Source organism: Pan troglodytes, chromosome 8 (genome assembly GCF_028858775.2).
Source record: "Pan troglodytes isolate AG18354 chromosome 8, NHGRI_mPanTro3-v2.0_pri, whole genome shotgun sequence".
Classification (NCBI taxonomy): Eukaryota; Metazoa; Chordata; class Mammalia; order Primates; family Hominidae; genus Pan; species Pan troglodytes.
This window is the reverse complement of record NC_072406.2, coordinates 30857114-30872105: the sequence shown is the minus strand read 5'-3', so window position 1 is coordinate 30872105 and position 14992 is coordinate 30857114. Positions and strand designations below refer to the sequence as shown.

The following is a 14992-nucleotide window of genomic DNA, read 5'->3' as shown; positions in this document are numbered from 1 at the left end:
CACTTGAGCGAAACACTTAAGTTACCCTTAAGTAATCTTACAGGTGACTAATTTCACAGGCTCAGATTTAAAACTACGGTGCTTTAAATCTGAGTCTGTGAAATTAGTCACCCTTAAGATTACTGGCTAAAGATTTAATCTTCTCTCAAAAAGAAAATAAACAAGCTACCTGATTACAACAGTCTTAGAAAATAAAAATGAAATTTTCATTTATAGTATGAAACCTGTTACATCAATTCATTAAATATGATGTTCGACTCAAATTTTCAGTTGTTTAAATAGTGCTAAAATAATAGTATAGCCCAACCAGGGAAATCGTAAATATTTAAGATTACAATGTCAGTGGAAAACATTTTTCGCATGAATTAAAAGAAAAGCATTCATTTGAAAATATTCCCAAGTAAGAAGCCAAAATAATTCCATTAGAATTTTAAAAGGCCAGAAAGAGCAACCCAAAAATCCAGTTTGAATGAAAACAATACATATATAAACGTTAAGCAAAGCCAGGAATATAGATTACTTTGAAACATCTACTTATTTCCATTTTAATGAAGAATTAAAGGATACAATGTGTTAAAGACATATTTAAAAGACTAGCAAGGGATTAGACAGACGAATCAAATTTTGTTGATATCCCAAATAATTACAAGAGACTTTGAAAATGTAGTGTAATTCAGGTTTTCTTTCCAGTTTAAAAATTTCTATCCATTGCCTCTATCTTTGGTGTCACTGCCACCAATAAACGCAGTATACAGCTTAGAAACCTAATTACTATCTTCAACTAGGAAAAGGTAAACCAACATTATTTCTTTAAAATAAGAAATAAAGAATGTGATCGTACTTAATTTTGTCTCATGGTCCCACAATACTCTGAAATGTCATGCCAAAATGTAAAAGTTCAAAAGGGAACATTATCATTTGCTATAATTGCACCAAAAATTTAGCTACTGTACGCTGGTGTGATGACAGCTAGTAGTATGCAGAGGCTACAGAAAGACATGTAGATATATATATATATATACACACATATATATATATCTTTAGCTCACAATTAGTAAAAGGTTCAGTTTAATGTGAAACTGAAACACACGACAACATAATGCGCCTTCATGTAAATACGCTAACAACTTTGTTTTCTTGCAGTTTAAAAGGATAGTATAATTACCTTAAATTTACACAAAACATTAAGAAACATGGTAGTTGTTTATGATTAAAATAAAATAGCAACGTAAATTAATTTAACACAGTGTTAAATATATTCACATGATCACCACTGTGATTCAAAATGGCCACTAATGCAGTTACATATCAATATATGTACATAACATTTGTCACAACAGTTTTTGTAAGTTTGACTTTCTGCAGACCAGGTTTACGAGACAAATAGCCTTGTATCAATTCTTTCATATTACGAAAGGAATTAAATGTTGTAAGTAGTTTCATTCCTCTGCAGGGGCGGGGGTGGGGAAGAACCTCTAAAAAGTCAGTGTAAATTGAGGAGAGTTCTACCTTCTTGAATATTTGAACTTGTTGACCTGGAGAGATTCCTATAAGCTGAGGATAAACACATCTTAAGATAGTAATGAATCTCATAACATTGTCAGTGGCATTTAGCAGGTATCTGCCACCAAGAGGAACACCGGGTCCTATAGCAGAGCCTTCTGAGAATATGGTTGCTGTGGCTGAGGTGGCTGTTGGCTGCCTCCGGGCTGAGGCAGAGTTGATGATGTTAAGTTATAGTTTGGCACCTGGGGCATATTAGGTCCTGCATTCTGGTACAGAGTGACATCGGCAGTTGCAGCAGCAGCAGTAGCGGCAGGAGGAGGACTATATACTGGCGCCTGGCTGGGATACGTGTTTCCTTGAACAGAACTGACCATTGTACTGTGGAGGAAGAAAAACACTCAATTAGATCAATACTGATTTATAGAGCAACTACAGATAAATGGAAAAGCTATTTACTAAGCGTTCATTCATATAGTCAATTCATTTAATAACCTTTTACTAAACAGCTATAATGTGCCAAACATTGTTATTTTAGGCATTGTGATATCAGGCATTGCATTAAAAATATGTGTGTTATTTAACCACTGTGTAAAAAAAGTTGGGGGGGGGGTGTTGCGGAAATAAGTCTATACCACCATGGAGCGTCTGTTCTAGTGGTAGAAAACGGTAACAAACACATGTATCGTGTGTCAAGTGGTTCTAACTGGTAAGAAGAAAAACAAAGCCCAATACGGAGGACCAAGAGCAGCTGGGGCAAGGGATTCTAGTTTATGGTAGGGTGCCTCTCCAATAAGGCAATACTTAAGCAAAGATGTGGAAAAAGTAAGCGAGTGAGCCAGATAGATTCTCTAGGAAAGTACATTTCAGGTAAACAGAAAGAAGCCTTTGAGGAGAGAAAACACCAAGCATGTTCAAGGAACAGCAGGCCACGAGTGCTGCGGCAGAGGGGGCCGCAGGGGGTGCCGAGGGGAGAGCAGCTAAGATCACCGGCAGGACTGCGGTGGTGGGGAGGTGGCTGGAGAACACACAGCACCTGATGGCCACAACAAGCACTGTAGCTTATACTCTGAGTGAGACAGAAAGACACTGGCTCGTTCTGAGCAGAAGCGTGATAAGATTCCACAGGGTTTAACGGGCTCCCTCTGGACCAGGATAGCTGACTGCAGGTTATTACGATCCACCAGGAGACAGCCGACCGGCAGAAGAGCCACGGCAGTAATGGTGGAGATGGGAGAAAGGGTCAGAGTCTAGATAGATTTTGAAGATAATGCCTTCAAAATATGATAATGAACAGAAGAGTCCAGAATGCCTGAGGTTTAGAACCTAAAAACTGGTAGAAATAACTGGTAGAGTGGCCATTCACTGATTTTCAGAACACTATGATGGGACCATAGTAGACTCGGGGGTGGGAGGGGTGTGGGGAAGATCAAAGTAATAATCTTGGATCTGTCAAGTTTGATGTCCAAAAAACTGGCAAGCAAAGAGAATGCATAGGCAGTCAGCTATTCAAGCCTGTTGTCCTGCATAGGCAGTCAGCTATTCAAGCCTGCTGTCCTGTGGGGAAGTACGGAGGAGAAATACGCATCTGGGAATCCTTGGCAGATCCACGGCATTCAGAATCACCGGGCTGCATGAGGTCCCCTGGGGAGCGGCTGCAAACAGAGAAAAAGGCAGTCCATCTACTGTGCACTGGACCTTGAAGTCCAGAAGATAAAGAGGCAAGAGGCAAATGAGGCTGAGAAGAAGTGGCGGTGAGGCAGAAGGGAAAAGAGAACGGTCACCGGCAAGTGAAGAAAGCATTTCAGAAAAGAGGAGGGAATCACGAACTGTCAAATGGAGGAGGAGGAGAATGGTGAACTGACCGGGAGTCTAGCAGTATGGGCATCACCAGGGTCCTTGACAAGAAAGGTCCCAAAGGACTAGTGGAAGGGAAGGCCTCATAACCTCATTTCTCTTATTTCCTTGAAAATACGGAAGCACACGCTCCAACACCACACTGATCAACTCTCTGCAGCTGCACCCCTCACGTACTGAGCTTCCCTCCCGCTCCCATCGCTCCGCTGCCAGTACTCCCATCTCAAGTCCCTGCACTTGTGCACTGCTCCCATTAGAAAAAGAAAGAAAAAAATTCTTCAAAGGGTTGTCTTTATCCACTGCCTCTACTTCCTGTCTTCCTGTTTCCAACGGAATACATGCGTTTCCACTGTAAGACACTAGGTTAGCTATGTGAAGAGAAGTACTAAGATGCTGAGAATTCCCCCTACATTTGTATTAAAAATGTAAAACAAGCGATATAAAAAGCAACTGCCAAATTTTCAAAATACTGCCTACTTCTAAACTTTCCTCCAATTGTTATTTATAAATCTATTGTTGGGAAATTCAATGCTCTTGTACTTGGCACAAATTCATTATTTGATGGTAATTTATTATAAGAGACGGTAATTTAATGCTACATTTCTCCAACTAATGTGGTGACCTAAGGCATTATTTGTCATCACTCCATATGTGTGAGACATAAAGTTGATTAGGAGATGTCAAATTTCATACTATTATTGACAATGGTATGGGCTATAATATTGCCGTAATATAGAGTCTATGCGCTGGGTTCTGGAGTCAGAATGTCTGGTTTAGAATCTTAGCTAAGTGGGACTTCTGTTCTGTCTCCAGGTCTCAGCTTCCCCATCTATAAAATGGGGGTAATAGTTTACCGACTTCACAGGTTATTATGAGGAATAAGTTACTTTGTGTAAAGCATACAGCACAGTGCTTGGAACATACTAAATACCCCTTAAATGTTAGCATTATTGTAATCATTCTCAATTTACAGTTCCACCGTCCACCCAGTTGCCTGGGGCAAAACCATGCAATTCACCAATACTTCTTTCTCTTATCTCTGCACTGAGCTGTCTCCCAACCATGTCACCCAATGTGTAATTATTTGCTAATCTCCTAAATAACTCTTTCCAATTAATAGCACTGTATCTTGCCAACAAATACTCATAATTTCTTGCCTAATATCCATGGTCTCCCAGCTTCTAATCTTGCCCCTATGAATCCATCTACGCTACTGCCATTTAAAGCCCTTTCTGAACTTTTTCATTATCCCTAAGATGGTATCTAGAACAAGCATTCTTCGACCTTGGCAGTGTCTTCAAGTATGTCTCTCGCTGCTCCCCTACACGCTTTCAACCCTTGGTAAGTGTGCTGCTGGAATGCCAATACATACCACGCCTTTCACACCTCCCATCTTTGCTCACTCCATGGGTACCATGCCATTCCAGGCTACCACATCTCTGACGTGACAGAACATCTTCCTCACTTTTTTTCTACTGGCTAAGAATAACCCTCTTGGAAAACTTCCTCAAACCCTGAGGCTCCTAAGGTACAAGGCATATATCTTCTTTATTTATAAATCATGTTGTATAAAATTATATTTTTTTATGTGTTTGCCCCTACTACTCAGTAAGCACCTTGAAGCTAAAGAAGACTCTCAGGTGTCTAACACAGTGCCTGGCACATGCTGACTGTAGTAAACTAAAATCAGAGACAAATAAATACATAAGCTTCAGTGGTCTCAAAATACTAACAGTAATTGTCACTTATTATCACCTTATAATACTACCATCGCTACAGGTAGCTTTAGAAAACCGTCATCAGTGACACCTTCCCCAACTAACAATAAGACTGTCCTAGGATGACAGAAGTCTGAAAAACAGTGAGCTTTAACACCAAAATTTTATGTAACAAGAGATAGCCTCTCAGATATATATAAACTGAGGAGTGCTAAAAAACCTGCCTACCAAAAACAACAACAATCCTCACTGACCTTGATTTGCCGCTAGAAAGCTTGAGTCAAATACGCAGGACACCTCTAGTAAGGAAACTTCTAACCCTGGCCCTCACTCCTTCCAATTTCCTCATCCTACATTTGCTCTACCAGCAATTCCTCATTTCCCCACTGAAACACACAAACACACATCTGTTTTTATATATTGATAAACAGATATTACATATTGTACCTTTATATATAGATATTTAAATGGCCTCTAAGCCTTTGTGAAGCCTTTGCAAGGAATTTTTAAAAAATACACCTAACTGGTCTAATATAGCACTTGAAATTGTCATTAACACTAAAACATGTATTCATAAAATATTTACTGAGTTCCTAGCCAGTGTAAAACTGTGTGCTACATAGGATGGCTATAGAGGTGAAAGAGACAGTGCCAGCTCTCAAGATACTGTCTTCAGTGGGGACACAAACAAGTAAAAAGGCAACTACCAGCCAGGAAACAGAAGTACACACACAGTCCTCTGACAGCACACAGGAGGAACAGTGCTGAGAGGTGGAAAAGCAAGGAAGATGTCCCAGTAAAAATGCAGCTAAGCTAACAACTAAAGAATATGCAGGAATGAGCCAGGACGAGAGGGCTAAATATTTCAAGAAAATGTTCTTCAAAAGACACCTGTTGAAATAAACATGTGTTCCTTGAGAGGTGACATTAATAGCTACACTCTACGGGTAGGGTTGGGCCTATGCCAGGGATTTCACATCCCGAATGCAGAAGCAGAGTCACACACAGAGAACAGCGGCAGGGTACCACAGCGCTACAGAACTTCACTGTTAAAGCACCTACCAACAGGTTATCTCATTCACAAGGATAATTTCCCAAGGCCCCGACCTTGAAGAATGAGTCTCAAGTAATCTCTAGTAACAAGGAAGGTAGAGCAGCATGTGACATAGTCAAACAGAGGACTAGCAGGGGAAAAGTGGCAGTTCCAGCTAATACTAAAATAGCTGCAGGGTCCTATTAAGTCAGGAACCCTAGTGTCTTCTCAACAATTCCTACCTTCTAGCCCCTTTGTATCTAGTTGTAAAGCAACATGCTACTCTAAGAACAGCTGTTTATTTTCCATAAGGGTATTCATTTCCACCAGATTTCAACTTAAAAAAAAATCCTGCAAGAGTGCAAGCTACACTTAACACTTTTTTCGAAGATACAGAACCACTAGGGAATGCCCTGTTTTCTGACATGTGGGCCTTGCCATCATCCCCCTTAAGGTCACTTCGGGATACTAGATCTGACAACCGAATAATGCTTGAAAATCCCCAAGCATCTCTAACACGTAACTCTTTGAGGATGAGTAGTGCAAGAGAGAGCAGTGCAGGAGCATTCCTGGGCAATCCTAACACTGCTGGAAAGGTTTCTAGAAGTTGTGCCTGTGCTACCTAGAAACTTCTGTTGCCAGCTAGAATGTCGTAACTTCTAGAATACACGTTGGTAAACTCTTAAAAGCCTATCCTTTATTTGCTTCAAGGAAAAGATTTCAGCTTAGAGTCCCATTAAAGCAGAAAAAACACACAATAATCATTTAACTACATGACAGACAGCACTGTAAGTAAATGGCAAAGTAAATGGGCCTCTGTCATCACATATTCAGCCATCTGCCTCCTGAGAAACAAGGGTGCTTACCTTCTTATTATCTTCTTGTTTCAAATGGGGTACCTTGATATAATATAAACTAAATTCCAAAACAGGGCAAAAATAAGAAAATATTTGTCTTAAAGAGACAGCTCAGAACTATATATTTTAAAATAACGGAATTTAGATTTTATACAAAATGTGTGGGAAAATGACAAATTATAGTCACTAAACATAAATTTCATTAAAGACATTATCAAATATCATAGATGCAAATAAAAACAACAATAAAAACTTATGGTTAGAGTAGTATTAAAAATATAAGGCTGAAACCAGATTACATGAGTTGAGCGAGTCGGGAGCAGAGGACCAGCTTGCTGGCTGGTACTGGAATACCACAGAGGCTCCACCACTCATTAGCACGAATGGGGCGGCCGCATGACGCTGACCACAGATATTTATTAGCCAGATTTTATAGTTATAGATAACTGGGGGCACTTAAACAGCTGTAACAGCACTAACTCCAAACAAGAATCAACAGTAAAATTACTTTGGGTAAGCGGCCTGAGTCTGCTGACTAGGAAGGGCTGGGTTTGCGGATGGTGGGACCACTGCCTGGCTGAGAGAAGACAGCTGCTCCGGGGGAAGACTGTAGCTCTGGAGGTGGCTCATCTGCGCGTTCCCTGCAACCAGGTAGGCACCACTTGGAGGCGGCCCTGCGTACACCTGCGATGGTTAAAGAGAAATCATATTCAATTCTAAAATTTTAATAAGCATACTGAACTTTCTCTGTAGAGGTATTCAGTTACAAAAACAAGAAAAATCACCACTCTGGAATCCTTTTTTCAAAGTTATTTCTGTCAACAGGCATTTTGAAAAACGCTTTTCAATAAAATAGGCTGTTGATGGTTTTCATTTTTAGTTAAACATATGCTAAACTCATGTTATCTCCATACTGAAGCATTAAAGAAACTTATCCTGAAACTTTATACTAATCTCCCTTTACATTAAATATATTTTAATATTCTGCATGTTGGTATTTTTTAAGGAATCCCAAAGGATATTTAGAAAGTGTATTTGAACTCATTGTTTTGTAGCCATAGACTGCAATGGATACAAGTCACATTTCCTAAACTGCAGTTTATTGAACAATAGAGCAAGCTAACTTTCTAAAGCAGGGGTCAGCAAACTATTTTGTAAAGGGCCTGACGTAAATATTTTAAGTTTTGTGGACCATGTAGTCTCTGACACAACTACTCGGCTCTGTCAGTAAATCAGAGTGGCTGTGTTCTGATAAAAGTTTATTTAAAGCCGCCGGGCATGGTGGCTCATGCCTGTAATCCCAGCACTTTGGGAGGCCGAGGCAGGCAGATCACGAGGTCAGGAGATCGAGACCATCCTGGCTAACACAGTGAAACCCCATCTCTACTAAAAATACAAAAAATTAGCCGGGCATGGTGGCGGGCGCCTGCAGTCCCAGCTACTCGGGAGGCTGAGGCAGAATGGCCTGAACCCAGGAGGCGGAGCTGCCAGTGAGCTGAGATCGCGCCACTGCACTCCAGCCTGGGCGACAGAGCAAGACTCCGACTCAAAAAAAAGTTTATTAAAAAAAAAAAAAAAAACAGGCAACAGGCTGGATTTGTCTACTTCTGTATTTAAAAATGCATTTTTTTAATCTAAAGAGATTGAAGTCTTAACTACCCAAAGTCTAAAACATATAATGTCCTAATTTTCTGCAGTATTCATTAGATCCTTCCATTTAGCACTTCTGTTAAACGACAGACCCACACAGGGATCCAAAGGGTCTTCATTATAAACACAGCTATACCAGTCCTCCTAACTGTATTTTGTCATTCTTCGAAAACTGAACATGAAGGTTTTTTGCTTCCTTGTCTCAAACTGGTGATCAAGACTCTAAAGCAGGTGCCCTCCAGCCCCAAGTTTCCTGGGCCTAGCTGTTCATCTACAGGGTGCTGGCCCCTCATTCTGCTAAACGTTAATCTGAACACAGTCCGTGCCCACTTTACATGGAAAAAATGGAGTATCTGGCTAGTTTTGTTTTTATTTATTATTATTATTATTATTTTTTGAGATGGAGTCTTGCTCTGTCGCCCAGGCTGGAGTGCAATGGCACGATCTCGGCTCACTGCAACCTCCGCCTCCCGGGTTCACGCCATTCTCCTGCCTCAGCCTCCCAAGTAGCTGGGACTATAGGCACCCACCACCACGCCAGGCTAATTTTTTTGTATTTTGAGCAGAGACAGGGTTTCACCATGTTAGCCAGGATGGTCTCCATCTCCTGACCTCGTGATCCACCCGCCTCGGCCTCCCAACGTTCTGGGATTACAGGTATGAGCCACCGCACCCGGCCAGTATCTGGCTAGTTATTCCCTATAACCTCACCTCACCGTGATGAGTTTGTGAAAAGGGGGTCCTTGAAATAGTTGCTTGGGGTGAAAAGAAAGCAAAGGGCTCCACACTGCATTGCATGCATTCTCATGTAAAGGTGGGAAAATTCCAGAGTAAAGCAGTTTTTAAATTATGGAAATATATTTTGTTGGTTTGTAATAATAAAAACAGGTTTTTACCTCATTTTTTTTTCACTGCATTTAAGTTTTCCTTTTAAGGATAACTAGAAGTTCATTAGATATTTAAGAGGGTTTTCTTAGCTCTAAAGCATTTTGTGTTTTTTACGAAACTACTTTATTGAGATATGTCTGACCTGCAAAAGGCTATACATATTGAGTGTACACAACCTGATGAAGAACTAAGGTTCTTAAGTAAATAATTACATACAAAGCTTTAAAAATATGGGCCTTGGCCGGGCGCGATGGCTCACACCTGGAATCCCAGCACTTTGGGAGGCCGAGGCATGTGGATCACGAGGTCAGGAGATCAAGGCCATCCTGGCTAACACGGTGAAACCCCGTCTCTACTAAAAATACAAAAAAAATTAGCCTGGCGTGGTGACAGGCGCCTGTAGTCCCAGCTACTCGGGAGGCTGAGGCAGGAGAATGGCGAGAACCCGGAAGGCGGAGCTTGCAGTAAGCTGAGATTGCAGCACTGCACTCCAGCCTGGGTGACAGAGTGAGACTCCGCCTCAAAAAAAAAAAAAAAAAAGGGCCTCAACCCTGAGGATTCTGATTCAATAGGTCTGGAGTGGGACGGATATATCTGTAATTTTTTTCAAAAGCGTGATGGCTGATTCTGCTGCATACCCCTGTATAAAAGCTATTTCCTTTAAACAACAACAACAACAAAAAACTATTAGCATAATTAGTATATTATATACTGTAATTGCCAAGTAAAAAAATTCTGTTAAACTTTATTTTAATTTTAAACATTAGTTTTAGAAAGTTTCAAACAGCTATTCCAAATAATCTCAAATGCATTTGAGAATTTATTTATTTATTTATTTATTTTAGAGACAGGGTGTCGCTGTTGCCCAGGCTAGACTGCAGTGGTGTGAACACGGCTCACTGCAGCCTCGACCTTCTGGGCTCAAGCTATCCTCCCACCTCAGCTTTTCGAGAGCAGGGACCAAGGAACATGCCCCAGCCTGGCTCATTTTTTTTTTTTTTTTTTGGTAGAGACAGGGTCTCACTATGTTGCCCAGGCTGGTCTTAAACTCCTGGTCTCAAGCAATCCTCTTGCCTTGGCCTCCCAAATTGCTGAGATTACAGGCATGAGCTACCACACCTCACTGTGCATTTGAGAATTTAAAACAACATGGGCTTCTAAAAGCTTACCTGAGAACCAGAAACACCAGACGACTGCATATAATATGGCTGATTCTGTAACTTTGCATACATGGAATACATCGGATCTTCGTTCATTAACTTGGTATATAAGGAAAGGGCCTCCATCACTTTCACGTTAAGTTCTGAGAGTTCTGAATGTTTTCTGAAACATGACACAATAATTTGAAGCATAGCTGTTACTAAAATGATATAATGCTCTAAATAATGATACATCAAAATATCAAAAATAGCAAAAAGTAGTACTAGTAGACATTATTAAAAGTTTCACTTATAACAAAAATATCCTGCATTTTAGCCCTGAAGCAACCCAAACTGTTTAAGGTTTACGTGCTGTGCTGAGGGAACTCCGGCTTATCGTACCTGACTGTACCAGAAATATCTTGGTTTCCCTAGTTACTAACATATGGGTCATTTGTGAGCTCTGGTAATGCCACTTCAGCAAAGAGAATTACACAGCTAGCCCTTGTTTTTAAAACGACCTATCTATGCTGGTCCTTTTGACTATATTGCAAAGGTCGATCAAATCCTCACTTTAAAAAAAAGGACAAATGAGTCTAATTCTCCACATCTAGCACAAGACACGTGAATGAGAGTTGGTTCCTCCACAATATTTCTTTTTTTTTTTAAAAAGGCAGTTATAGCCCACTTTGCTGTACAGTGATAGCTTCAGGAAAGAAGGTACACAACATAAATGTACCCATGTTCTTTTACCTATCAATATCTTCCAGCTTTTCATCAATGAGAGGTCCCATCTGGTGACACATTGCTAAAATGACAAGATGTGAAGAAATATAAGAAAGTACAAGAAAAAAAAATGTGAACCTTTGATAGATATTTGTATAATTTAAGGAATAAAAGATTTAATTTGGAGTAATAAAAATATACATTTTTTAACCTTAGTCTACAGAACCCAAAATTGATTTTCTTAAAGTATAATGGTGACAACTTAATCTAAAATATTAATCTCAAAATCTTAAAGTGCCATTTTTCATTTTACCAGATTCTAAAATGTTGAACAGAACACTTAGTTTGGATAGAAAATTATAAGAATTCAAATTCTACCCAAGGTTTCAACTGCATATGAGAGTGAGCCTGGGTCAAGGAGAAGTGAGAAATGTTCCATTTTTAATATTATCCTCAAAACCCATTCTTTAACAGGACACCAGTTATTAACCTCTAACTACTCTTTATTTGCAAGGTAAATAGAAAAGTTTTACCTTCAAGATGAAGCAGCTCTGGTAGGTCTGGCTGATCATCACTGGGGTCTGTACTTTGCAGCATCTGTAGCAACTGGTCCATTTTATCCTACAGGAATTAAGTAGTTAATATAAAAAGCTACCAACCTTTAGGCAACTTTATGTTTTCACTTTATTATCAACTAGACAAACTTTTGAAATTCATAGTTATGGAGACTCCAATTTTGCTTTTATGTTTTCAGTGTCCCATGTATTTATTCTCTCTAGTATTGCATGAAGTCAGAGCCTTGAAAGTGCTTCCTATATATTTTTGAAACTGCTCAGGAGGCTGAGGTGGGAGAATCACTTGAGCCCAGGAGGTCAAGGCTGCAGTGAGCTATGATCTCGCCACTGCACTTCAGTCTGGACAACAGTGCAAGACTCTGTTTTAATAAATAAATAAACCAACCAACCAACTGCTAACAGAGATTCTCTTAAGCGAGAAGAAATCAAGCCACATTTAAACTTACAATGCGTGAGTTCTTCCACCTCTTATGTCATGCTAGAGGATTTTGCTTTGTTTCGGAGCAGCTTTAGCTTAGCCATGCCAACAAGTGTACTATCCATCTCAAGATGGCATTGCTTATGACTAACAACTTGTCATTCCTTCTTGCCCATGGTGAATACAGCAGCTGTTTCAGTAAGGCAGAGCTCAGCTGTATCACAGCTGCTCTTCTGAGTGGGACTCTTAGGGTTTATTCCACATTTTCTTTCTACCAGTGTTTCAGTTGGTCATAAAAGGAAGGAGGAAGACTAGTGGTTTCTCTATTTTCCTATTTGGGAGAGGCTGGAAGGTACCTCAAACCAGTGACACAGATCTATTTCAGAATCTTTTGTTGTACAGACCAATGGAATGAATGAAACCATTATTACATACACACATCTATACGATATATAAGTATATATGTATTTATGTTTTTAAAAAAATCCAAACAGATCTACTTTACCATGACTACTACTAAAATAATTACAAACCTTTCTCCACGCATGGTTTTTACATGGTTATGCTACTATATATAGGTACGCAGGGCAAATAAAGACTACTAATTCTAAGCAAAGTAATTATTTAAAATTTAAAAACTATGTTCTGTGTAAAAGGAAAATAGCTTGAGAAACGAATTAATCATCAGAGAGTGAAAGTGACATAAGTATGCTAAAAAAAAAAAAACTCTTCCCAAGTCAAAATAATTGTTTTTTTGAAATGGATACCAATTTTCAATGTAAATTATTCACAATTTTCATTTTAAGCAGTCTTAAAAAAACAAAAGCACATGTCAAGAAAGTTTGCCTACCACACACAAAAAAAGGTCAAATGAAAGTGAGAGCCCATTAACACACAGATGGTTTCCGTTTTGTTTGCTTACAGAATACTATACAATATTTAAAATTATTTAGTGTCAAAGAAGTAGGGTTTCTAGATAGACGATTAGTCTGCTTCTGCAAGTATTTTCTTTTCTTTCTTTTTTTTTTTTTTTTTGAGATGGAGTCTTACTCTGTCTCCCAGGCTGGAGTGCAGTGGCATGATCTTGGCTCCCTACGACCTTCCGCCTCCCAGATTCAAGCGATTCTCCTGCCTCAGCCTCCCAAGTAGCTAGGATTACAAGCGCGCACCACCACGTCCAGCGAATCTTTGTATTTTTAGTAGAGACGGGGTTTCACCATGTTGGCCAGGATGGTCTCGATGTCCTGACCTCGTGATCCGCCCGCCTCGGCCTCCCAAAATGCTGGGATTACAGGCGAGAGCCACTGCGCCTGGCCAGCATTTTCTTATATAATGCAATCAGCCAAACATCACTTCTGCTAGCCCAGGTGGATTCCTTGCCCTTAGCACAGTCTTCCACAGTCTGTTTCGCAATTCAAATTTTGTTTCTGCCTCCCATAAAAGATTGCTAAAAGCCCATAAACCCCTTCACATATTTCAAAGATAACATCTCATTTCTTATACGTTTAAAATGTTACAAACGATAAGATTCCCAGGACATTAAGTGTTGACATTTTAAAATAAAATAGTCAAAAATTCCTTTAAATATAGCCAAAGGAATTTAAACACCATAGCAATCTGCACTCACCATTACCATTCAAACAACAGTCTCTGTCATGTATTTCAAATTGTTTTTTTCCTTGAACTTACCATATTTCTACTCAATTTCCCCTCCAAAATTTTATCCTAATATACTTGAAAGTTTTCTACTGATGACCATATGGGATTTCTTTGCACTAAAAGTATGTAAACTGATAATACTCTCAGTGTTAGATTCATTCATATGTATAAGGTAATGATTATTATTATTAATATACAAAGGGTCAAAACAACATTAACTATATTTCAAGTTTTGAAAAGTAAAATGAGCCAGGATTCAGCACCAGTTCTATTCCTATTTTTTGTTTTTATAGTTGAAAGTGAGGAGAAATTTTGTTCATATAATCAAGCTATTATAGCAATTTCATTAAGTTCTTCGGTATCTTCTGAAAGATGGAATGGAATGACAGTGGTCTGTCATTAAAAATTATTTTTAATGATCTACTAGCTGAAAATTCATTTTGGTCCTATTTTTTAAAAACAAAAAATATGGAACCATCTCAGCTGTGTTAACTAGTCATTAGAGCCATTACTTCCTTAATACCAAAACCAATATATGAAATCATCCCTGGTAATTCTTATACTCTGAGGCAATGTACCACAGTAATCTTCACTATGGGCAAGCGGTAAGCCTTTCTTCCGTAAAGTTGGAGAGAAGAATTGAAAAGGGAGAGGAGTGGGGTAAAAACGAAAAATGGTAGGAGAGAATGTTCTCGGGCAGATCAATTTTAGGAAAGAATGCTATGGTAACTGAGGATCTGAAAAGATTCTCTTTAAATTATCCATACCAAGGGCCAAGCAAACTTTTTCTGTAATGGCCCGCCAGTAAATATTTCAGGCTTTGCAGGCCATATGATCTCTGTTGCTACTACTCAATTCTTCCACTGCAGCACAAAAGCAGCCAAACAATATATAAACAAATTTATCTGTGTTCCAATAAACAGGCAACAGGCTAAATTTGGCCTAAGAGTTTGCCAACTCCTCATCTAT

At 39.3% G+C, this 14992-nt stretch overlaps 1 protein-coding gene across 6 annotated transcripts in view; it reads right to left on the bottom strand.

The window, feature by feature from the left end:
* Positions 1 to 516: 516 nt before the first annotated feature.
* The window catches only part of STAM (signal transducing adaptor molecule), a 239768-nt gene continuing 225292 nt past the window's right edge, over positions 517 to 14992 (bottom strand). For all 6 annotated transcript variants that reach the window (XM_054660795.2, XM_063781438.1, XM_001153098.7 and 3 more), the window contains 5 exons: positions 11905 to 11992; positions 11399 to 11453; positions 10676 to 10829; positions 7477 to 7652; positions 517 to 1884 (listed from right to left, as the gene is read on the bottom strand). In XM_054660795.2, coding sequence (XP_054516770.1) covers positions 1647 to 1884; positions 7477 to 7652; positions 10676 to 10829; positions 11399 to 11453; positions 11905 to 11992 — 711 coding nt within the window. In that variant the 3' untranslated portion in view covers positions 517 to 1646. The remainder of the gene's footprint in view (positions 1885 to 7476; positions 7653 to 10675; positions 10830 to 11398; positions 11454 to 11904; positions 11993 to 14992) is intronic.